The following is a 25613-nucleotide window of genomic DNA, read 5'->3' as shown; positions in this document are numbered from 1 at the left end:
TTACTGGTAGAGTAGAACTGGTACCGTTGTTCTGTTACTGGTAGAGTAGAACTGGTACCGTTGTTCTGTTACTGGTAGAGTAGAACTGGTACCGTTGTTCTGTTACTGGTAGAGTAGAACTGGTACCGTTGTTCTGTTACTGGTAGAGTAGAACTGGTACCGTTGATCTGTTACTGGTAGAGTAGAACTGGTACCGTTGAGCTCTGTTACTGGTAGAGTAGAACTGGTACCGTTGTTCTGTTACTGGTAGAGTAGAACTGGTACCGTTGATCTGTTACTGGTAGAGTAGAACTGGTACCGTTGTTCTGTTACTGGTAGAGTAGAACTGGTACCGTTGTTCTGTTACTGGTAGAGTAGAACTGGTACCGTTGAGCTCTGTTACTGGTAGAGTAGAACTGGTACCGTTGTTCTGTTACTGGTAGAGTAGAACTGGTACCGTTGTTCTGTTACTGGTAGAGTAGAACTGGTACCGTTGTTCTGTTACTGGTAGAGTAGAACTGGTACCGTTGTTCTGTTACTGGTAGAGTAGAACTGGTACCGTTGTTCTGTTACTGGTAGAGTAGAACTGGTACAGTTGTTCTGTTACTGGTAGAGTAGAACTGGTACCGTTGTTCTGTTACTGGTAGAGTAGAACTGGTACCGTTGTTCTGTTACTGGTAGAGTAGAACTGGTACCGTTGTTCTGTTACTGGTAGAGTAGAACTGGTACCGTTGTTCTGTTACTGGTAGAGTAGAACTGGTACCGTTGTTCTGTTACTGGTAGAGTAGAACTGGTACCGTTGTTCTGTTACTGGTAGAGTAGAACTGGTACCGTTGTTCTGTTACTGGTAGAGTAGAACTGGTACCGTTGTTCTGTTACTGGTAGAGTAGAACTGGTACCGTTGTTCTGTTACTGGTAGAGTAGAACTGGTACCGTTGTTCTGTTACTGGTAGAGTAGAACTGGTACCGTTGAGTTCTGTTACTGGTAGAGTAGAACTGGTACCGTTGTTCTGTTACTGGTAGAGTAGAACTGGTACCGTTGTTCTGTTACTGGTAGAATAGAACTGGTACCGTTGTTCTGTTACTGGTAGAGTAGAACTGGTACCGTTGTTCTGTTACTGGTAGAGTAGAACTGGTACCGTTGTTCTGTTACTGGTAGAGTAGAACTGGTACCGTTGTTCTGTTACTGGTAGAGTAGAACTGGTACCGTTGATCTGTTACTGGTAGAGTAGAACTGGTACCGTTGTTCTGTTACTGGTAGAGTAGAACTGGTACCGTTGTTCTGTTACTGGTAGAGTAGAACTGGTACCGTTGTTCTGTTACTGGTAGAGTAGAACTGGTACCGTTGTTCTGTTACTGGTAGAGTAGAACTGGTACCGTTGTTCTGTTACTGGTAGAGTAGAACTGGTACCGTTGATCTGTTACTGGTAGAGTAGAACTGGTACCGTTGAGCTCTGTTACTGGTAGAGTAGAACTGGTACCGTTGTTCTGTTACTGGTAGAGTAGAACTGGTACCGTTGATCTGTTACTGGTAGAGTAGAACTGGTACCGTTGTTCTGTTACTGGTAGAGTAGAACTGGTACCGTTGTTCTGTTACTGGTAGAGTAGAACTGGTACCGTTGAGCTCTGTTACTGGTAGAGTAGAACTGGTACCGTTGTTCTGTTACTGGTAGAGTAGAACTGGTACCGTTGTTCTGTTACTGGTAGAGTAGAACTGGTACCGTTGTTCTGTTACTGGTAGAGTAGAACTGGTACCGTTGTTCTGTTACTGGTAGAGTAGAACTGGTACTGTTGTTCTGTTACTGGTAGAGTAGAACTGGTACCGTTGTTCTGTTACTGGTAGAGTAGAACTGGTACCGTTGTTCTGTTACTGGTAGAGTAGAACTGGTACCGTTGAGTTCTGTTACTGGTAGAGTAGAACTGGTACCGTTGTTCTGTTACTGGTACCGTTGTTCTGTTACTGGTAGAGTAGAACTGGTACCGTTGTTCTGTTACTGGTAGAGTAGAACTGGTACCGTTGAGTTCTGTTACTGGTAGAGTAGAACTGGTACCGTTGTTCTGTTACTGGTACCGTTGTTCTGTTACTGGTAGAGTAGAACTGGTCCCGTTGTTCTGTTACTGGTAGAGTAGAACTGGTCCCGTTGTTCTGTTACTGGTAGAGCTCTGAGTCAGTCAGTGAGAGGCCCTGCTGTGAGGATGACATCACGGCAGGCTGCATAACAGGTTCCACCATATTGTGTCCTCCACGTTGCCCCGGCATTAGAGAGGAGGAGTTGAAGTGGAGAGGGTCAACGTGACCAGCCCCAGTCTCACACTGACTTCTGTTGTACAGAAAACTGTGATTGGACTGAGAGACGGCAGCATGGTTCCTCTGCTGAGCCTGAGTGGGGCCTGTGGTTTTGTGCTGTGTGTGGTGGCTAATCGGGCTATGATTCCCCAGCCCACTGTTCCCCTGGCCCAGACCCGGTCCAGCCTGGTGTTGTGTCTTGCTCATCTGAGTCAGTAGACAGGCCTGCATCTTCCTCTTGGCTCTCCAGCGGGCCACTCTGAGCCGGGTCTTCTCCCGTCTCTCCTTCACCAGGTCAGCTAATAGAGGCTGGGGAAGGTTCTTCTCCATCTCCCTCCGACGGGTCTGGCTCCTCCTCCTCAGCTCAGTTCGTCTCATTTTAAACTCCTCGTAGAGACTCAGGTCTTTGGGCCACGGACGCACCATCGGCCTGGGAGCAACTCCGCGTGACATGGACATCACTGGCTGGGACAGCCCATCTGAGGATGAAGAGGACAGACAACAAGTCATTAGATATCACTGGCTGGGACAGCCCATCTGAGGATGAAGAGGACAGACAACAAGTCATTAGATATCACTGGCTGGGACAGCCCATCTGAGGATGAAGAGGACAGACAACAAGTCATTAGATATCACTGGCTGGGACAGCCCATCTGAGGATGAAGAGGACAGACAACAAGTCATTAGATATCACTGCCTGGGACAGCCCATCTGAGGATGAAGAGGACAAACAACATTCCATTAGATATACTGCCTGGGACAGCCCATCTGAGGATGAAGAGGACAGACAAGTCATTAGTTCAGGTGAATAATATGTAGCCTGGTTCCTGCCAACCCGGATGTTTTAGCCGTGTCTGAATCCTGGCTTAGAAAGACCACCAAAAATTCAGACATTTTCATCCCCAATTACAAGATTTTCAGACAAGATAGAACGGCCAAAGGGGGCGGTGTTGCAATCTACTGCAAAGACTGCCTGCAGAGTTCTGTTATACTATCCAGGTCTGTTCCCAAACAATTTGAACTTCTACTTTTAAAAATCCACCTCTCTAAAAACAAGTCTCTCACCGTTGCCGCCTGCTATAGACCACCCTCTGCCCCCAGCTGTGCTCTGGACACTATATGTGAACTGATTGCCCCCCATCTATCTTCAGAGCTCGTGCTGCTAGGCGACCTAAATTTGAACATGCTCAACACCCCAGCCACCCTACAATCTAAGCTTGATGCCCTCAATCTCACACAAATTATAAATGAACCTACCAGGTACCACCCCAATTCCGTAAACACGGGTACCCTCATAGATATCATCCTAACAAACTTGCCCTCCAAATACACCTCTGCTGTTTTCAACCAAGATCTCAGCGATCACTGCCTCATTGCCTGCATCCGTAATGGGTCAGCGGTCAAACGACCTCCACTCATCACTGTCAAACGCTCCCTGAAACACTTCAGCGAGCAGGCCTTTCTAATCGACCTGGCCGGGGTATCCTGGAAGGATATTGATCTCATCCCGTCAGTAGAGGATGCCTGGTCATTTTTTAAAAATGCCTTCCTCACCATCTTGAATAAGCATGCCCCATTCAAGAAATTTAGAACCAGGAACAGATATAGCCCTTGGTTCTCTCCTGACCTGACTGCCCTTAACCAACAGAAAAACATCCTATGGCGTTCTGCATTAGCATCGAACAGCCCCCGTGATATGCAACTTTTCAGGGAAGCCAGAAACCAATATACACAGGCAGTTAGAACAGCCAAGGCTAGCTTTTTCAAGCAGAAATTTGCTTCCTGCAACACAAATTCAAAAAAGTTCTGGGACACCGTAAAGTCCATGGAGAATAAGAACACCTCCTCCCAGCTTCCAACCGCTCTGAAGATAGGAAACACTGTCACCACCGACAAATCCACTATAATTGAGAATTTCAATAAGCATTTTTCTACGGCTGGCCATGCCTTCCACCTGGCTACCCCTACCCCGGACAACAGCACTGCCCTCCCCTCTGCTACTCGCCCAAGCCTTCCCCATTTCTCTTTCTCCCAAATACAGTCAGCTGATGTTCTAAATGAGCTGCAAAATCTGGACCCTTACAAATCAGCCGGGCTAGATAATCTGGACCCTTTCTTTCTAAAACTATCTGCTGAAATTGTTGCCACCCCTATTACTAGCCTCTTCAACCTCTCTTTCGTGTCGTCTGAGATCCCCAAAGATTGGAAAGCAGCTGCGGTTATCCCCCTCTTCAAAGGGGGGGACACCCTTGACCCTAACTGCTACAGACCTATATCTATCCTACCCTGCCTTTCTAAGGTCTTCGAAAGCCAAGTCAACAAACAGATTACCGACCATTTCGAATCCCACCACACCTTCTCCGCAATGCAATCTGGTTTCAGAGCTGGTCATGGGTGCACCTCAGCCACGCTCAAGGTCATAAACGATATCGTAACCGCCATCGATAGGAAACAATACTGTGCAGCCGTATTCATTGACCTGGCCAAGGCCTTTGACTCTGTCAATCACCACATCCTCATTGGCAGACTCGACAGCCTTGGTTTCTCTAATGATTGCCTCGCCTGGTTCACCAACTACTTCTCTGATCGAGTTCAGTGTGTCAAATCGGAGGGTCTGTTGTCCGGGCCTCTGGCAGTCTCTATGGGGGTGCCACAGGGTTCAATTCTTGGACCGACTCTCTTCTCTGTTTACATCAATGATGTCGCTCTTGCTGCTGGTGATTCTCTGATCCACCTCTACGCAGACGACACTATTCTGTATACTTCTGGCCCTTCTTTTGACACTGTGTTAACAACCCTCCAGGCGAGCTTCAATGCCATACAACTCTCCTTCCGTGGCCTCCAACTGCTCTTAAATACAAGTAAAACCAAATGCATGCTCTTCAACCGATCACTGCCTGCTCCTGCCCGCCTGTCCAACATCACTACTTTGGACGGCTCTGACTTAGAATATGTGAACACCTACAAATACCTAGGTGTCTGGTTAGACTGTAAACTCTCCTTCCAGACTCACATCAAACATCTCCAATCCAAAGTTAAATCTAGAATTGGCTTCCTATTCCGCAACAAAGCATCCTTTACTCATGCTGCCAAACATACCCTTGTAAAACTGACCATCCTACCAATCCTCGACTTCGGTGATGTCATTTACAAAATAGCCTCCAAAACCCTACTCAATAAATTGGATGCAGTCTATCACAGTGCCATCCGTTTTGTCACCAAAGCCCCATATACTACCCACCACTGCGACCTGTACACTCTCGTTGGCTGGCCCTCGCTTCATACTCGTCGCCAAACCCACTGGTTCCAGGTCATCTACAAGACCCTGCTAGGTAAAGTCCCCCCTTATCTCAGCTCGCTGGTCACCATAGCAGCACCTACCTGTAGCACGCGCTCCAGCAGGTATATCTCTCTAGTCACCCCCAAAACCAATTCTTCCTTTGGACGCCTCTCCTTCCAGTTCTCTGCTGCCAATGACTGGAACGAACTACAAAAATCTCTGAAACTGGAAACACCTATCTCCCTCACTAGCTTTAAGCACCAGCTGTCAGAGCAGCTCATAGATTACTGCACCTGTACATAACCCATCTACAATTTAGCCCAAACAACTACCTCTTTACCTACTGTATTTATTTATTAATTTATTTTGCTACTTTGCACCCCATTATTTCTGTCTCTACTTTGCACTTTCTTCCACTGCAAACCAACCATTCCATTGTTTGTTTTTTTTAGTTTTTATTTTACTTGCTGTGTTGTACTCACTTCGCCTCCATGGCCTTTTATATTTTTATTTATTTATACATATATTTGTTTGCCTTCACCTCCCTTATCTCACCTCACTTGCTCACATTGTATATAGACTTATTTATTTTTTTTCACTGTATTATTGACTATATGTTTGTTTTACTCCATGTGTAACTATGTGTTGTATGTGTCGAACTGCTTTGCTTTATCTTGGCCAGGTCGCAATTGTAAATGAGAACGTGTTCTCAATTTGCCTACCTGGTTAAATAAAGGTTAAATAAAATAAATAAATAAAAAGATGTGTTTGTGCTGTCTGGCCAAGTCCTCTGGTAATACGACCATAGGACTTGGCTATACAGCACAAACAGATCTGGGACCAGGCTAGGTGACATCCTACTGAACTGACAACACAGTAAAACAACAACACAGCAGAACTTTACTCTACTCACATGTACAAGGGCTGGCTGAGCTGAACACTGTGTGCTCTGTTAATGTCCTCTGGCTCTGTGAGGGTACTGTCCTCTCTCTCTGGCCCTGTGAGGGTACTGTCCTGTCTCTCTGGCCCTGTGAGGGTACTGTCCTGTCTCTCTGGCCCTGTGAGGCTACTGTCCTGACGCTCTGGCCCTGTGAGGCTACTGTCCTGTCGCTCTGGCCCTGTGAGGCTACTGTCCTGTGACAGTCCAGGAGGCTCCCCTGAGTGTGCCTGTCTAAAAGGTTTCCCTGGGCGTTGAGGACCTCAGCAGCCAGGTTGAACAGCAAACTCTCGACGTCCTCAGGTTCCTGCTTGATACAGATGATGTCCACCTCGGCCTCCTCCTCTTTCACCTGGAGCCGAGGCTGGGACAGGAACTGAGAGGGTGGCTGGGCACTCCCAGCAGCCGTGGTGGCAAAGCAATCTGCTCCGTCAGTCCTGGGTGGGGAGAGGACCGGCTGGTCCCCAGGGTCTGTGCTGGTCTCTGGTGGCTGTGTAATGATGGTCCACTCAGCCAGACACTCTTCTTCCTCCTCCCTCCTCTGGCTCTCATCAGACACCTCGGGGTCAAGGGGGGCTAGGGGCTCCTCTGGAGGGATAGAGAGGGAACATGTTGGTCAACTAACACAGGGAGAAAATAGATCTCAGTCACTACGGCCATACTAGGTCTCAGTCAATAGGACCGTACTAGGTCTCAGTCAATAGGGCCGTACTAGGTCTCAGTCAATAGGACCGTACTAGGTCTCAGTCAGTAGGGCCGTACTAGGTCTCAGTCAGTAGGACCGTACTAGGTCTCAGTCAATAGGGCCGTACTAGGTCTCAGTCAATAGGGCCGTACTAGGTCTCAGTCAATAGGACCGTACTAGGTCTCAGTCAATAGGGCCGTACTAGGTCTCAGTCAATAGGGCCGTACTAGGTCTCAGTCAATAGGGCTGTACTAGGTCTCAGTCAATAGGGCTGTACTAGGTCTCAGTCAATAGGGCCGTACTAGGTCTCAGTCAATAGGGCCGTACTAGGTCTCAGTCAATAGGACCGTACTAGGTCTCAGTCAATAGGGCCGTACTAGGTCTCAGTCAATAGGGCCGTACTAGGTCTCAGTCTATAGGGCCGTACTAGGTCTCAGTCAATAGGGCTGTACTAGGTCTCAGTCACTACGGCCGTACTAGGTCTCAGTCACTACGGCCGTACTAGGTCTCAGTCAATAGGGCTGTACTAGGTCTCAGTCAATAGGGCCGTACTAGGTCTCAGTCAATAGGGCTGTACTAGGTCTCAGTCAATAGGGCCGTACTAGGTCTCAGTCAATAGGGCCGTACTAGGTCTCAGTCAATAGGGCCGTACTAGGTCTCAGTCAATAGGACCGTACTAGGTCTCAGTCAATAGGGCCGTACTAGGTCTCAGTCAATAGGGCCGTACTAGGTCTCAGTCAATAGGGCTGTACTAGGTCTCAGTCAATAGAACCGTACTAGGTCTCAGTCAATAGGGCTGTACTAGGTCTCAGTCAATAGGGCTGTACTAGGTCTCAGTCTATAGGGCCGTACTAGGTCTCAGTCAATAGGGCCGTACTAGGTCTCAGTCAATAGGGCTGTACTAGGTCTCAGTCACTACGGCCGTACTAGGTCTCAGTCAATAGGGCCATCAGTCAGGTCATCAATTTACATATTCAAGCAAACACTGAAAAATACCCATACATACTCAACAAAGCATATTTTATTTTACCTTTCAAAGGTTCCAGGTGCTCTGATGAACTGTTTATTGCAGAGACAGTGGTGATCAACGATGGGCCCTCCAGAGCTTGTGAGACCGTGGCAGTCAGGTCATCATGGCTGTCAAACGATGATGATGTGGCCCTGATAATATTCTCAGAAGGTTGGGAGGAACCGGCTAAGTTATCAAAAGGTAGGGCGATAGTGATTTGATTTCTTGACTGTACGTTTCCATTTGTAATGCCAATGTGGGTGTTGGTAACCGTCCTTCTCTGTGGTTGTGGTAAACCTGAGGACTGTGCTGCCTCGGATGCAGCCGCTGAGGAACCGTGAGGTCTATGCGGATCCGAATGGCCGAATGCTGTACTCTGGTTGGTCCGGTAAGTGGCAGAGTGCTCCTGCTGCCTGGCACCCAGAGCGTTCATGTACTTCCGCATTGTCTTCATCTGAGATCGGGATATGTCCAGCATCTGTCTGATGCCCTCGGTCTCTTTTTCTTTTGCTGCGACCTCCCTCTTCAGCTCGTCGAATTTAATACCGACCACCTTCAGCATCTCCCCTAACACCGTCTCAACAGCGGCACTCACCGCTCTCTCTATCACGGTACCCATCTGGCCCTGCATTAGGGAAACTGTTAGACTGATATCCATTTTGTTTAAACGTTTATAAATCTTTTAATTTCTTAATAACATCGGAGGTCAAAAATCATAGTCAGTCGTCCTCCGTGAACTGTTTAGCTAGCGACTGATTGTTGCTAACGTCGAGATAGCTAGCTAGCTACCATCGTAGCAAGCTGACATCATCACCATGCTCCAGAGAGCTAACTAAACAAGACAATTGGATCGTTTTTCATTGTTTTGCAAAGTGATTCAACAAGAAAACGTGCCTAGATAATTTCTAAACTAATCAAATTGAAGCGTTTCCTGCTTCTTCGGACCAATGTAAACAAAGGTATTCTTCCTTTGATATTTCCTGTGTTTCATCAAATGCGTCCGTCATCTCTGGTGGTTTAAGTTCCGGGAAGGTACAATACATATTTGATGACCTACACACTGGACACAAACTGGTTGAATCAAAGTTGTTTCAACGTTATTTGTCAACGCATTGTGATGTGGAATCTATGTGAATAATACTTTGGATTAGTAATCAACTATTGTTTTTTGATGGTGACATTACAACCACAGGATTGTCAGCATGGTAACCAATTGGCAACATAGACAAACCTTGTATATAAAATGTTGAATTTGTACCTTTGAAACAACATCAGATCTTGAACGTTATATCCACTACCCCCAAAAAATTGGCTGGGCAGCATCTCCTACTGGTGAGTTGATCAATCTACAACTATCCATTTGGTCTCTCATCCAGGCTTTTAACCAAACCCAACCCTTGCTTAACTGTGATATTTGTCACTGACTACTGCCAATGTGTTATCTTTAAAAAAGTATTATTGAGAGATCTTTTAATAACTTAAAATATTCACTATTGCTATCAAGGTCAATCCAAAGGGTAGGTTTAACAGATCCAATTAAATGTACATTAACCCATACTTTATAAATCAGCAATTCAACTCTTTAGGCCTATATTGCATTAGGGAAGTGATCAACAGCTACTGTTTCAATTCAACACAGTGTCCAACTAAAAATAGACTAGCTTTGGCTCATTACAAATTGAATATTCAAGTTAATAAATAATATGTTGGATGATGAGATGTGAATCTAACGTATCAATTCTTAATTTGTAGACAAACTGGATATTAAATAGTCTTTGGTTGTCAGCGCAAACAAATATCAACATTTAAAGGAGCTGTATCTTCTACATGGATAGTTCCATCTGAGACACTGACTTAGTTTGGCTTTAATTCCAGTTTGTCTACAAATCCATAATTGATTTGCTGGATTCATGTCTCCATCTCAACTTAAAAATCACAGTTAATTAATAGGACTAAATAAAACTTGTAGTCTTATTCTTTAATTTAGATATTTGGTTGCGTTGACAACTAAACAAAAATCAATAATACTTTTGTAATACAGTTAATAGACTAAAAGTTAAGACTATTTTACAAACGAATGTAACAGTATTTATTCAACCTTGAAATGAGTATCATCCACGGCCATATTTGGAGGTTCCTGTAACTATAAATGCCTTCATATGTCGTCATAGAAAGCATGCAGGTCTGTGGAGAACTTCACCACCACTGTAATAATCTGTGCAGAATCTCCAACAGCATTTACCATTTGCAGTATGTACGTTAAATGTAATCTCAACTCTAATGCAGTTCATTTGGTTGTGCTATTATATGAAGCACAGTGGAAACACATTCATTTGTTGTATAAATACAAAATATCTGACATTGTATTCACATTTTGAAACTTGGTTGTGCTTTTAAATGGTTGAAAGCATAGTGATAACACATTGGGAATTCAACAGACTTCAACAGACTTTTTGAGTGGATGAATAAAGGTTAAAATCTCATTGATCAACATCTCAACCAAATAATATTACACACATTTCCAAGTTGGAATGATGTGGTGTGCCTAGTGGGTAAAAAGGTTTGCTGTGTAAAGTATGGATTTATGTGGCTTTAATACAATGTCGTTTGCTAAAATTAGAATTTTGAAGTTGCATTTAGTCACATAAGAGTTATAGATTTAGGAGTAATTGGCTTTAAAGCATGGTAATATGTTTTGCTCTCAGTGTAAGTAGGTAGGCCTATACCCGGAAACATGACTGTTGACTCCTATATGGCTTTAGACACATATCAAGGATTGTTTTTAAAAAATATATATTTATTTCACCTTTATTTAACCAGGTAGGCCAGTTGAGAACAAGTTCTCATTTACAACTGCGACCTGACCAAGATAAAGCAAAGCAGTGCGACAAAAACAACAACACAGAGTTACACAGGGACAAATTAGGCTTGTAGACCTAATGTTATTGCTGTTTTCAGCAGTTCGTCACAACCAGATGAGTGCGGACGTGATGTTGTGGCGATGCTGTGGCCTGTTTGATGATGAAAGAACCAGTAACAGTGTCTGAGTGACTCACACCCAGGTAGTTTTCCGCTGACTGGGAAAGTTTTGAGATGGAGACAAAGATAGATCAGCGTGTGTGATGTTGTTGACGAGGTGGAGTCTCAAATGTTACCTTTATTTAACTAGCGGCAAGTCAGTTAAGAACAAATTCTTATTTACAATGACGGCCTACTCCGACCAAACCTGGACCACCCAATGGGACTCCCAATCACCGGCAGTTGTGATTCAGCCTGGATTTTGTAAAGGGTTGCGTCAATCGAATCTGGTATCAGGATAAAATGTGATTCAGTCACCGAATATACTTTAAGTATTTTTATTTAACATAAGCGATAAATGGTAAATGCAATTTTTGTATATACGGGTTCACTGTATCACCATGCAGGGTAAAGCAAAGAACTGACTAGAATAGTACAGACATCTTCTTTTATACTGGGACAGAGGTAGTTCCAACTTTAGAGTTGGCCTGTCACCGTAGAGGCTTAGCGTGGTTTAAACTTGCTAGCCTATCGGTGGTGCCCAGGCTGGTCCCAGCCCCACAGCACTCAGTATTCAGATGTCCGAGAATATTGTTGTGAAGATTGAGCTGAGTTGTCGATTGCTACACATTCCTCAGTTCCTGTTTTGTTGTTATTCAGCATTTTTCCATCTTGTCTCAACCTTGTGGTTTGCACAGTCGACACCCCAGATTAGCAACAGCTTTACTGCAGTCACGCTATTTTTGTGCAACACTATAATAGCTGGGTTAGCAACACACTATGTTTGTGATTAACATGTCCTATTTATATAAGGCATACATTTTTGTTAAAAGGAGAACAAAACCATCCTTCACAATTTGAACCAGGGACTGTAGTGACACCTCTTCTTTATTTAACTAGGCAAGTCAGTTAAGAACAAATTCTTATTTACAATGACGGCCTACTCCGGCCAAACCTGTGCCAATTGCGTGCTGCCCTATGGGACTCCCAATCACCGCTGGTTGTGATTCAGCCTGGATTTGAACCAGGAACTGTAGTGACGCCTCTTGCACTGAGATGCAGTGCCTTAGACCACTACGCCACTGGGAGCCCAGTAGGAGATAGATGTTACCTCTCAATGTTGAGAAAATGTTAACTTTGACATACGGTTCTAAATACAGTATGTTTACAAAGCGTCCATATTCACAAACGCTCATATTTACAAAGCGTCTCAGAGTTAGAGCGGTGATCTAGGATCAGTTTGACCTTTAGGCCTAAATCACAATGAATAACCTGATCCTACATCAGCACTTCTGAGGCTTTTGAATAGGCTCTTAATTCTCAGATGTTTATAACCTGATCCTAGATCAGCACTTCTGAGGCTTTTGAATAGGCTCTTAATTCTCAGATGTTTATAACCTGATCCTAGATCAGCACTTCTGAGGCTTTTGAATAGGCTCTTAATTCTCAGATGTTTATAACCTGATCCTAGATCAGCACTTCTGAGGCTTTTGAATAGGCTCTTAATTCTCAGATGTTTATAACCTGATCCTAGATCAGCACTTCTGAGGCTTTTGAATAGGCTCTTAATTCTCAGATGTTTATAACCTGATCCTAGATCAGCACTTCTGAGGCTTTTGAATAAGCTCTTAATTCTCAGATGTTTAGTGATTAACTAACCCAGCGTGCGTATGAGTGGTTACTAAAGGAATCATAATATATATACAGTGGGGAGAACAAGTATTTGATACACTGATGATTTTGCAGGTTTTCCTACTTACAAAGCATGTAGAGGTCTGTAATTTTTGTCATAGGTACACTTCAACTGTGAGAGATGGAATCTAAAACAAAAATCCAGAAAATCACATTGTATGATTTTTAAGTAATTAATTTGCATTTTATTGCATGACATAAGTATTTGATACATCAGAAAAGCAGAACTTAATATTTGGTACAGAAACCTTTGTTTGCAAACACAGAGATCATACGTTTCCTGTAGTTCTTGACCAGGTTTGCACACACTGCAGCAGGGATTTTGGCCCACTCCTCCATACAGACCTTCTCCAGATCCTTCAGGTTTCGGGGCTGTCGCTGGGCAATACGGACTTTCAGCTCTCTCCAAAGAGAACAGGTCCACTGAGAACAGGTCGAAAGCTGGCAGCTTTTCATACAACTACTGAACTCTACTACAGTGGTTCTCAAAGTGAGGTTCTGACTTTGTTTTAAAAGGTACGAAATCAACATATTTTATCCAATGTCTTTGTTGACATTTTGTTACCATAATGACAATTCTCTGGTTATAATTTCACCCTCAAAACAACAACAGTTTACGGTGATTACTTTTTAAAAATAAAATAAAAAGCATTTTCCACGCAGATTCCACGTCACCATACGTTGACAAATTACGTTGAAACAACGTTGATTTATTAATCAGTTTGGATCAGATGGAAAGCATAGTCTGTCCAACCAGTGGAACGTTTATATTATCCATATAAAATACATATAAATCTACTACGGAGGCATATCAATAACCTGGCGATTTGATTGATCATGTTTCAGATAAGGTTGGGTGGCTACTGGCTATATGTATAAAGATAAGCAGCTGTAACATAGTACTGCCTTCAATATTATGGGATGAAGATGTCACATATTCTGGTATATGTTGGGGGGGGGAAGGGGCTACCTAGTTAGCAACTAGCATTCTGCAGGCAGGCTGCCCTTCAAAGTGATAGTGTGCAGTGCAGACAGACCAGCCTGGTCTCATAGATTAGACGGAACATAGTAAACGTAAATCCAGCACACTCAATTTAGTATGATATGTATTAATTTATGGTGCTTGACGCCTCAAGCACTGCGATGCCGTGCATTAGACCGCTGCGCCACTCGGGATCCCATGTTATGAGTACAGGAGGGGATTGTGGGGCCCCAGTGTTGAGGATCAGGGAATAACTACACTGTTTGTATTCGGCCATATTCCCACGTTTGAATGCGTTGGTTTACGCTTTCAATTTTTTACGCGAATACCGCCATCTATCCACGGTTTCTGGTTAGGGTAGGTGTTAATAGTCACAGTGGGTACAACATCTCCTAAACACTTCCTGATAAACTCAGGAGGAGTTTATGACTTTTTGAGTTTATGAGTATATGTTACGAATTGCAATTCGTACAATATGTGACAAATTGTAATTTGTATAATATGTTATAAATTTACCAAACATATGATATGTTACGAAAATCCAATTTGTTGTGGCTAAAGTTAGCTATGTGGCTAATGCTAATGTTAGCTAGGTTGCTAATGTTAGCCAGGTTAGGAAACGGGGATACCTAGTCAGTTGTACAACTAAACTGAAATGTGTCTTCCGCATTTAACCCAACCCCTCTGAATCAGAGAGGTGCGGGGGGGGGGGGGGGGGGCTGCCTTAATCGACATTGGCGCCCGGGGAACAATGGGTTAACTGCCTTGCTCAGGGGCAGAACCACATATTTTTGCCTTGGGGATTCGATCCAGCAACCTTTTCGGTCACTGGCCCAACACTCCTACATGTCATAGGGCTAATGGTTAAGGTTAGGAGTTAGTTTAGGGTTAAGATGCTAAGAAGTTGCAAAGTAGCAAGTAGTGGCAAAGTTGCTCAAATGCTAAAGTTGTCCTTGATGAGATTCAAACATGCAACCTTTGGGTTGCTAGATGTTTGCGTTATAACGCACACCAATCCACAACCATCCATCCATTTTGAAAATGATTGGCTGTAGTGACCAATCATTCAGATATACACTAGACGGCCGACAGACGGCCGACAGGGCGCTGTTCTGAAGCCTCCGCGCCTCCATCTTAGCATTCCCCCACCAGTGTAAAAAATATATTTTAGAAGCTATAAAAAATGCATTTATTAATGTCTACGTTTGTTTTTTGCCAGGTTTATTCTATTACAGACAATTGAAAGCCTACTTTTAAGTTATATTATGTGAGCTAAACATATTTATATTTTTAATAAAATATATAAAAACATTTTTTGTCAAGTATAATTTTTTTGAAAGTTTACTGTCCTCAAAACAACAAGAAAATACTTTAATACGTGTAATTTTGTCCTTGAAACATCTAATTGAAATACAGTTGAATTCAATTCATTCCTATGGAGGACTGCTTCTTCTGGGGAATACCAATATGGCCGAACTGTGGCTTCAATGCCTCTCACTGGCAAATACATGACATCAGCCATCCAGGGTTTATATACATCATTGGGAGTGTCACAATCTTGAATCATGGGTCCCGGGTCAAATAGCTTGAGAACCGCTGCTTCATCTGTACTATACTGTCATGTACAAACTTGTGAAACATAGACAGACACCTACGATTGGTTCAGATTAGATCCGGTCCGAACCAATCAAATTTGGTCTTGTTTAGGGGCCGAGCTCATTAGAATAATAGCCCGTGTGTAGAATAATACACAAATATGCAAAGGAGAGTATTGCATATTTCTACCTTTGTGTATCTATTTAGGATACATCATCAAGAAGAAAATGACATTAATATTCAGAATTATGCATTTCTGTGTGGTACAGATCAGGGACCCATGATGAAATTCTGTTACCGCAATTCTGTTACCCAGATGTAAATCCACTTCACGTACTATACTCTGCTCTCTCCAATATGCATCATGAGTTTATTAAAATTCCATTTGAATATAACAAGCAGCACTTTTTCTGTTTCTACAATCATTGTGACGAGTCGGGAAAGCCTTACTTAGGCACTTATATCTATATATATTATACACATTCTAGACTAGTAAGCATATCTATATATATTATACACATTCTAGACTAGTAAGCAGCATCGCACTTGGCAAAAACGTAACGTTGTTTTCACATCATTTCAAAACTTTTTTTCTCTCTCGGTGTGATGATGCTGAATCAACGTGCACAATGTCATCGACGTAAAGAATCAACGTGCAAAATGTCATCGACGTAAAGAAATAATTGTTTTCACCCATTTAAAAAAAATAATAATTAAAAATGAGTTCACTTTGAATTCACATTTAGTTTACAACTCAACCAAATGTGAAACAAAACTGAACGTTGAGCTGACGTCTGTGCCCAGCGGGATGGGACTTTAGAAAGCCTCCTATACATTCTTATAACTAATAAAACAATGGGCCTTTTAAGTGTTACCGGCTCTTTCATACATTAGGCTTCAAAAGGTTCTGAATCTGATTTCATTGATCTGATCCGTTGAAGGTCTCTTTACTTGGTCAACAATTGAATTGGGAATTGTGGTTGATGGATCGTGAGCCTCTCACTCCAACTGGTACCTTCCTCATATCCATGTAGGTTGAATTAATGTTCCCTCTTCCCGTCTGAAATACAGAAAATATCAACTGTGTCAACTTGAACCTTTTATAATTTACCCTTTTAGACTGGAATGAATAAGTAGGATCATTATTTAATGATATGCGTCGCTAACATGGATAATTAGTGATCCTAAACCAGGAGGAAAGACCCATTGGGTTTTTAACAAGAAGTTAGATCACATTGTTGACAAGTTATAACTACTGTTGTGACAACGTAGGAAGCACAGGGAACTACTGTTGTGACAACGTAGGAAGCACAGGGAACTACTGTTGTGACAATGTTGGAAGCACAGGGAACTACTGTTGTGACAACGTAGGAAGCACAGGGAACTACTGTTGTGACAACGTAGGAAGCACAGGGAACTACTGTTGTGACAACGTAGGAAGCACAGGGAACTACTGTTGTGACAACGTCGGAAGCACAGGGAACTACTGTTGTGACAACGTAGGAAGCACAGGGAACTACTGTTGTGACAACGTAGGAAGCACAGGGAACTACTGTTGTGACAATGTTGGAAGCACAGGGAACTACTGTTGTGACAACGTAGGAAGCACAGGGAACTACTGTTGTGACAACGTAGGAAGCACAGGGAACTACTGTTGTGACAACGTAGGAAGCACAGGGAACTACTGTTGTGACAACGTAGGAAGCACAGGGAACTACTGTTGTGACAACGTAGGAAGCACAGGGAACTACTGTTGTGACAACGTAGGAAGCACAGGGAACTACTGTTGTGACAACGTAGGAAGCACAGGGAACTACTGTTGTGACAACGTAGGAAGCACAGGGAACTACTGTTGTGACAACGTTGGAAGCACAGGGAACTACTGTTGTGACAACGTAGGAAGCACAGGGAACTACTGTTGTGACAACGTAGGAAGCACAGGGAACTACTGTTGTGACAACGTAGGAAGCACAGGGAACTACTGTTGTGACAACGTAGGAAGCACAGGGAACTACTGTTGTGACAACGTAGGAAGCACAGGGAACTACTGTTGTGACAACGTAGGAAGCACAGGGAACTACTGTTGTGACAACGTTGGAAGCACAGGGAACTACTGTTGTGACAACGTAGGAAGCACAGGGAACTACTGTTGTGACAACGTAGGAAGCACAGGGAACTACTGTTGTGACAACGTAGGAAGCACAGGGAACTACTGTTGTGACAACGTAGGAAGCACAGGGAACTACTGTTGTGACAACGTAGGAAGCACAGGGAACTACTGTTGTGACAACGTAGGAAGCATAGGGAACTACTGTTGTGACAACGTAGGAAGCACAGGGAACTACTGTTGTGACAACGTAGGAAGCACAGGGAACTACTGTTGTGACAACGTAGGAAGCACAGGGAACTACTGTTGTGACAACGTAGGAAGCACAGGGAACTACTGTTGTGACAACGTTGGAAGCACAGGGAACTACTGTTGTGACAACGTAGGAAGCACAGGGAACTACTGTTGTGACAACGTTGGAAGCACAGGGAACTACTGTTGTGACAACGTAGGAAGCACAGGGAACTACTGTTGTGACAACGTAGGAAGCACAGGGAACTACTGTTGTGACAACGTTGGAAGCACAGGGAACTACTGTTGTGACAATGTTGGAAGCACAGGGAACTACTGTTGTGACAACGTAGGAAGCACAGGGAACTACTGTTGTGACAACGTTGGAAGCACAGGGAACTACTGTTGTGACAACGTAGGAAGCACAGGGAACTACTGTTGTGACAACGTAGGAAGCACAGGGAACTACTGTTGTGACAACGTTGGAAGCACAGGGAACTACTGTTGTGACAATGTTGGAAGCACGTGTATTGAATATTCTCACCGTAGGTTGGGTCTGATTAGGCTGAGGAAACAAATTAGAACAGAAATATTATTATTTTAACATTTTCATTATTTTGTTTTGAAGATTATGTACAGAATTGTCCAATATATTGGCTTCAAGATGTGCTTTTATAACTGTGCAATTACATTGCCTTTGAAAAGTATTCAGACACCTTGACTCTTTCAAAATGTTGTTAGGTTACAGCCCAATGCTAAAATTGATTAAATTGTTACTTTTCCTCATCAATCTACACACACACAATGCCAAAACACAATTTTTGCTACAAAACAGAAATCTCACATTTACATAAGTATTCAGACCCTTTACTCAGTACTTTGTTGAAGCACCTTTGGCAGCGATTACAGGCTCGAGTATTCTTGGGTATGACGCTACAAGCTTGGCACACCTGTATTTGGGGAGTTTCTCCCATCCTTCTCTGCAGATCCTCTCAAGCTCTGTCAGGTTGGATGGGGAGCGTCACTGCACAGCTATTTTCAGGACTCTAGAGATGTTAGATCGGGTTCAAGTCCAGGCTCTGACTGGGCCACTCAAGGACATTCAGAGACTTGTCCCGAAGTCACTCCTGCGTTGTCTTGGCTGTGTGCTTAGGGTCGTTGTCCTGTTGGACGGTGAACCTTCTCCCCAATCTGAGGTCCTGAGCCCTCTGTAGCAGGCTTTCATCAAGGATCTCTCTGTACTTTGCTCCATTCATCTTTCCCTCGATCCTGACTAGTCTCCCAGTCCCTGAAAAGCATACCCACAGCATGATACTGCCACCACCATGCTACACTGTAGGGATGGTGCCAGGTTTCTTCCAGGCATTCAGGCCAAAGAGTTAAATCTGGTTTCACCAGACCAGAGAATCTTGTTTCGTATGGTCTGAGAGTCCTTTAGGTGACTTTTGGCAAACTCCAAGCGGGCTGTCATGTGCCTTTTACTGAGTAGTGGCTTCTGCCTGGCCACTCTACCATAAAGGCCTGATTGGTGGAGTGCTGCAGGGTTCTGGAAGGTTCTTGGTCACCTCCCTGACCAAGGCCCTTCTCCCCCGATTGCTCAGTTTAGCCGGGCGGCCAGCTCTTGGAGAAGTCTTGGTGGTTCCAAACTTCTTCCATTTAAGAATGATGGAGGCCACTGTGTTCTTGGGGACCTTAAATGCTGCAGACATTTTTTTGGTACCCTTCCCCAGAGCTGTGCCTCGACACAATCCTGTCTCGGAGCTCTACAGACATTTTTTTATTTTATTTAACTAGGCAAGTCAGTTAAGAACAAATTCTTATTTACAATGATGGCCTACCGGGGAACAGTGGGTTAACTGCCTTGTTCAGGGGCATAACGATATATTTTTACCTTGTCAGCTCGGGGATTCGATCTAGCAACCTTTCGGTTACTGGCCCAACGCTCTAACCACCAGGCTACATGCCACCCTCACGAATCATGTCCAATCAATTGAATTTACCACAGGTGGACTCCAATGAAGTAGCAGAAACATCTCAAGGATGATCAATGAAAACAGGATGCACCTGAGCTCAATTTCAAGTCACATAGCAAAGGGTCTGAATACTTATGAAAATAAGGTATTTCTGTTTTACATTTTTTTATAAATCTGTTTTCGCTTTGTCATTATGGGGTATTGTGTCGATTTTAGAATAAGGCTGTAACGTAACAAAATGGAGAAAAAGTCAACGGGTCTTTCTGAAGGCTCTGTATATGTTGGTCACTGCAACAACTTGAACTCAGTGTAAGAGCTTTAGGTTGTGCCAGCACTTCAAACATGAATGGGCCGTTTCCCGGACACAGATTGAGCCTAGTCCAAGACGTAATCTGTTTCCAGGAAACCAGTCCTATATTGGTTGGACTCAAATTTGATCTCTCATTAAAAAAAAAAAGGATCCAAACCTGCATGGGGACGTATGTCAGCGAATCATACAGCTCCTCAGATCGAAGGACCTGAAAAAAAATGACCCCAAAACACTAGAGATCAGAGAAGTAAACAAAAGAAAAGTCTGGTGCTTGGCAATGAATAACAATAAGGTAGAGAAACTCCAATATACACAAACATAGCTTGAAATAATGATGGCTTTGACATGAATACTAGACAACGTGTTCCTAACACAAGTTGAAATAATGATGGCTTTGACATGAATACTAGACAACGTGTTCCGAACACAAGTTGTTCTTAAAGCCTGTTGATTGTTTTCCTCTCCTGACATTTCAATCAGCCAATCAGCTGTAACGTTTTTATATATTATAATGAGCCTGACCCTCAGCCTGATATAGAAGAAGGTGACGGTGAAGCTGTAGAAGCAGAGGAACACAGACAGGCCAATCACAATCCACTTCAGTCGGTGAATCAGCTCAGCCTCAAGAGACTCGGGTAGAGGTGAAGGACACACGGGGACAGGAGCATCTCCTGCTAGTCCTGGGAACAGACAGTCAAACACATGGAATATCTTCAACACAACCTTCTCCGGGAAAACATAAAGTATAGCAAACACGACAGAGGAGGAAATGGAGTTTAGACATGAGACAATACATTATCGTAATACATAAGTATTAACTCGTAAGTACTTCATGGAATATCTATACACTACCATTATCATAATACATTATGAAGTACTTCATGGATTATCTAGAAACTACCGTTATCATAATAGATTATGAAGTACTTCATGGAATATCTAGAAACGACCATTATCATAATACATTATGAAGTACTTCATGGATTATCTAGAAACGACCATTATCGTAATACATTATGAAGTACTTCATGGAATATCTAGAAACTACCATTATCGTAATACATTATGAAGTACTTCATGGATTATCTAGAAACTACCATTATCATAATACATTATTATCATTATTGAAAAATATATATATTTCACCTTTATTTAAATAGGCCATAGTGGCGAAATAATTTAAATTTAGCATTAACACTGGAGTGATAGATGTGCAAGTAGAGATACTGGGGTGCAAAAGAGCAAAATTGTCACGTTCGTCGTATAGAGGAGACCAAGGCGCAGTGTGATATGAATACATTCTATTTTAATGAAGTAATTAAACACTAAACAAACTAACAAAACAACAAAAACGAACGTGACGCTATTTCACAACAAGTGCTGACATGCAACTACACATAGACAATAACCCACAAAACCAAAAGGGAAATGGCAACCTACATAGGATCCCCAATCAGAGACAACGATAAACAGCTGTCTCTGATTGGGAACCAATTCAGGCCACCACAGACCTACATTACTTAGACATACAAAATCCCCATAGATAAACAAAAACCCTAGACAGGACAAAAACACACATACCCACCCTCGTCACACCCTGACCTGACCAAAATAATACAGAAAACATAACTAAGGTCAGGGCATGACAAAAATAAATACATTAATAACAATATGGGGATGAGGTAGTTGGGTGTGCTATTTACAGATGGGCTGTGTAAAGGTACAGTGATCGGTAAGCTGCTCTGACAGCTGATGCTTAAAGTTAGACAGGGAGATATGAGTCTCCAGCTTCAGTGATTTTTGCACTTCGTTCCAGTCATTGGCAGCAGAGACCTGGAAGGAAAGGCAGCCAAAGGAGGTGTTGGCTTTGGGGATGACCAGTGAAATATACCTGCTGGAGCGCGTGCTACGGGTGAGTGCTGCAATGGTGACCAGTGAGCTGAGATAAGGCAGAGCTTTACCTAGCAAAGACTTATAGATGACCTGGAGCCAGTGGGTTTGGCGACGAATATGAAGCGAGGGCCAGCCAACGAGAGCATACAGGTCGCAGTGGTGGGTAGTATATGGGGCTTTGGTGACAAAACGGCTGGCACTGTGATAGACTGCATCCAATTTGCTGAGTAGAGTGTTGGAGGCTATTTTGTAAATTACATCGCCGAAGTCGAGGATCGGTAGGATAGTCATGTCAGGTTTTGGCCAAGACTGTTCGGGTTTTGGTCACTAGATGTCCCCATTGCACCTTTTTTGTACCTTTTGTTTTTCTTGCTCTTATTATTGTTTGCACCTGTAGGTCATTCCCTTGTTAGTATTTAAACCCTGTGTGTTCCTCAGTTCCTTGCTCAGTGTTTGTAAGTTAGCACCCAGCCCCAGCCCAAGCCTTGTTTTATACAGATATTTCTCTTGTTGGATTTTCCAGAGGTTCTCTGGTTTAGTTCTTGTGTATTATTTGAGTAGTCTTTTGAGGTTTGTTTTTCCCTGCTGTTTTTACCACTTTGTGGAGTTTCTTTTGTATTTTGGAGGATTTCCATTTTGTGCCTTTTGGCTTTATTTTTGGACATTGTGGATTTAGTTTCTTTGCCTGAAGATTTTGTTCTTTAATTAAACCACCATCTCTAGTACTGCTGTGTCTGCCTCATCTTCTGGGTTCTGACGATTATTAGTGACTGTTTCTCGCACCGGGTCCTGACAAGTCAGTTTTACGAAGGTATGTTTGGCAGCATGAGTGAAGGAGGCTTTGTTTGCGAAATAGGAAGCCAATTCTAGATTTAATTTTGGATTGGAGATGCTTAATTTGAGTCTGGAAGGAGAGTTTACAGTCTAACCAGACACCTAGGTATTTGTCCGTCCAGAGTAGTGATGGTAGTCGGGCGGGAGGGAGCGGGCAGCAGTCGGTTGAAGAGAAAGCATTTAGTTTTACTTGCATTTAAAAGCAGTTGGAGGCCACGGAAGGAGTGTTGTATGGCATTGAAGCTCTTTATGAAGTACATCATGGAATATCTATACACTACCGTTATCATAATACATTATGAAGTACTTCATGGAATATCTAGAAACGACCATTATCATAATACATTATGAAGTACTTCATGGATTATCTAGACACTACCGTATGCCAGTCAGACACTGCAGTAATTCCTAGTGGATTTGTATCACTATCAAATGCAACATTTAGTTACATACTGTAACCTGCTGTACATCACATGCATCATTTAGTTACATACTGTAACCTGCTGTACATCACATGCATCATTTAGTTACATACTGTAACCTGCTGTACATCACATGCATCATTTGAACTTTATAAACATAAAACACAGGTAATCAATCTAAGGTTTGTGTCCCAAGTAGAACCCTATAGTGTATGGTGCACTAATTCAGACCAGATCCCTGGTCAAAAGTAGTGCACCCTAATAGCTATTACAGCACTTGGGACGTAACCTAAATGTACAATGGAAAATGTTCCACTAACCTGGCAGCAGTTTGGTGGAGGGGTTCCCCATTACAGTTGTGATGGGTTTCATGGTCAAAGCAGATGTCAATGAGAACTCACACTGGAACAGACAACTGATGTCCTCGGCCTTTAAGTTGTGTAACGTGAACTTGTACTGGTTCCATGTCACCTTCATGTAGGTGCAGTCAGCCAACTGACTGTTATTCACCTAATAATACATTTAATATACAGAGGAATCTCAATACTCTACGTAGGCAGAAACTAAACAACAAACAAACAATAAAGACAAAAAATACAAAGTTATAAAGTCATAAATTTATAAAGTTATAAAGTTATAACGTCATAAATTAATAAAGTTATAAAGTCATAAATTAATGAAGTTATAAAGTCATAAAGTCATACATTTATAAAGTTATGAAGTCATAAATTAATAAAGTCATAAAGTTATAAAGTTGAATTGAATTGAATTAAAGAATCAAGGCAGTTAAAAAACAAGGCCAAAAGAGTCTTGACAGATAGAGTTGGTCTGTGGCTGGAGCGTCTTTCAGATGGTCACAGGGAGAGCAATCCATAGGCCCAGGACAAAGGGAGTGCTCGGTCCCCCTACGGTCTGGACACCTGTCATGGGGACTTGAAAGCAGTGGGGAGTGGCTAGAGCGGTCCATGGTCTGTCACTCACCTGACAAACCATGGTAACATGAGAGTTATTGAGTCTGTTTAGCCTGGCGTCAATGACAAAGAGCTCAACTGGGTCTGTGTGACTACAGGTGATGGAGACAGTACCGTCGGGGTTGAGTGTCTGTTTCACAGGCTGCATCACCTGAAACCCTGGGAGGGGAGAGACAGTCAGAGTGAAACGCGAAGAGAGAAGATAACATACTGTAGAATCTCAACGGAAAGTCATTTGTTTGAGGAAGACGTGGCACTTTGTCTCACAAAAAATGAATCTATGGAAAACAATGGTATTTTAGACAGACTCATTTCTTGAGGACTTTTATCCCAGACAGGTTGAAGAGGATAAACTTATATACATTTCCATGACTTTTCGTTATTATGTGTCAGGTGGATATAAATACAATCTCCATTTTCCCCCAAAAAAAGTATGACATTACTAACATTGATATATATTGTATGTAATGAAACATAAGGTAGAGATCTCACCGTGGCTGGAGCAGAGAAGGGTCAGAAACCAGGCAGCCACTGAGATGATTCCAAATCGCATTTCAACTCTTCTTCTTATTATTTTTTGTGTTTGAACCTTTAGCTAGCTGAGCCTAACTCTGACAGACGCCCAAATGAACAGTGATGACTAGAGGGGAAATCTCTCCTCATAACTCTCTAGCTCTCCTCCTATCACGAGGCTTTAATTGGTGTACTTGTCTGTCATCGAGAGTGTCACAGACACCAAGTGGTAAAGTATAGATGGATTCCCGACTAAAGCAGGTTGTTGTCTATGATTTATTTAATGTCATTTTTAATTTTAATTTTTTTTTAATTTTTTTTATTTAATGTAATTTTGAAAATATTAATAAAGATGTTAAAACATATTAAACTGTGATGCCCCCCCCCCCCCCCCTCACATTTATTTTAATATCTAATGTCTATTATTATGAAAGACCATTTCATACGCTAAAATGGATAGTGACTGTGAATGGTTAAAGTGAAGACAGAGGACTTGTTCACGGTTAAACACTTTTGACCACACTTGAAAATCTTTCTAGTTTTGATTTAGTAGAAATGGAAATATGGAGGCATTTGCATTCCCATGAGAATAAATGGAGTTAGCTTAACAGGTTCCTTACCAGTGGTACGGTTGTGTTTTTCTGTTGTTAGCAGACTAATAGGCTCCACTAAATAGGGTAATTACAGCACCCGTACCTTGTTAGTTATTAAATGTACACATTTTCCTTTTCTCCATTTTCGTCATTTTTGTTGTAGGCCATGTAAATCTGCTGTACCAGCATGTTTACGGACATTTTCTGTTATCAGTAAAAAAGGAAAAACCCTTTGATTTCTAACTAGGTGAGCCTAATCAGTGGTTGATGTTAATGCCACATCCTGTTGTGTTGAGTGTGT

At 42.7% G+C, this 25613-nt stretch overlaps 2 protein-coding genes across 3 annotated transcripts; both read right to left on the bottom strand.

Moving 5' to 3' along the window:
• Positions 1-832: 832 nt before the first annotated feature.
• Positions 833-8835, bottom strand: LOC139538550 (uncharacterized). Its single transcript, XM_071340712.1, has 3 exons — positions 8199-8835; positions 6460-7071; positions 833-2745 (listed from the first exon to the last, which is right to left on the bottom strand). Exons 1-3 carry the CDS (start codon positions 8833-8835, stop codon positions 2129-2131), a joined length of 1866 nt encoding a protein of 621 aa, XP_071196813.1. The 3' UTR covers positions 833-2128.
• A 6986-nt stretch (positions 8836-15821) lies between these two features.
• Positions 15822-25399, bottom strand: LOC139538551 (cytotoxic T-lymphocyte protein 4). Of its 2 annotated transcripts, none has more exons than XM_071340714.1 (7): positions 24699-25399; positions 24217-24365; positions 23556-23745; positions 20609-20766; positions 20244-20294; positions 18348-18368; positions 15822-16525 (listed from the first exon to the last, which is right to left on the bottom strand). In XM_071340714.1, exons 1-7 carry the CDS (start codon positions 24757-24759, stop codon positions 16421-16423), a joined length of 735 nt encoding a protein of 244 aa, XP_071196815.1. In that variant the 5' UTR covers positions 24760-25399; the 3' UTR covers positions 15822-16420. The 2 variants fall into 2 exon arrangements, with proteins under 2 accessions (XP_071196815.1, XP_071196816.1); XM_071340715.1 differs by having other exon boundaries at positions 24217-24357; positions 24699-24843.
• Between the last annotated feature and the right edge of the window lie 214 nt (positions 25400-25613).

Source organism: Salvelinus alpinus, chromosome 14 (assembly GCF_045679555.1).
Source record: "Salvelinus alpinus chromosome 14, SLU_Salpinus.1, whole genome shotgun sequence".
Lineage (NCBI taxonomy): Eukaryota > Metazoa > Chordata > Actinopteri > Salmoniformes > Salmonidae > Salvelinus > Salvelinus alpinus.
This window is presented reverse-complemented; position numbering and strand designations above follow the sequence as displayed.

What these genes read in the sequence shown, in the direction of transcription:
- LOC139538551 (XM_071340714.1), bottom strand. Translation starts at nt 24,759, where the DNA reads ATGCGATTTGGAATCATCTCAGTGGCTGCCTGGTTTCTGACCCTTCTC. An exon ending in CTCCACCAAACTGCTGCCAG is followed by an intron (nt 20,767 to 23,555) that starts GTTAGTGGAACA and finishes GTCTGTTCCCAG; the next exon opens with GACTAGCAGGAGATGCTCCT. An exon ending in TCTTCTATATCAGGCTGAGG is followed by an intron (nt 20,295 to 20,608) that starts GTCAGGCTCATT and finishes ATTTTTTTTCAG; the next exon opens with GTCCTTCGATCTGAGGAGCT.
- LOC139538550 (XM_071340712.1), bottom strand. Translation starts at nt 8,835, where the DNA reads ATGGATATCAGTCTAACAGTTTCCCTAATGCAGGGCCAGATGGGTACC. An exon ending in GCACCTGGAACCTTTGAAAG is followed by an intron (nt 7,072 to 8,198) that starts GTAAAATAAAAT and finishes CTATCCCTCCAG; the next exon opens with AGGAGCCCCTAGCCCCCCTT. An exon ending in CTCAGCCAGCCCTTGTACAT is followed by an intron (nt 2,746 to 6,459) that starts GTGAGTAGAGTA and finishes CTTCATCCTCAG; the next exon opens with ATGGGCTGTCCCAGCCAGTG.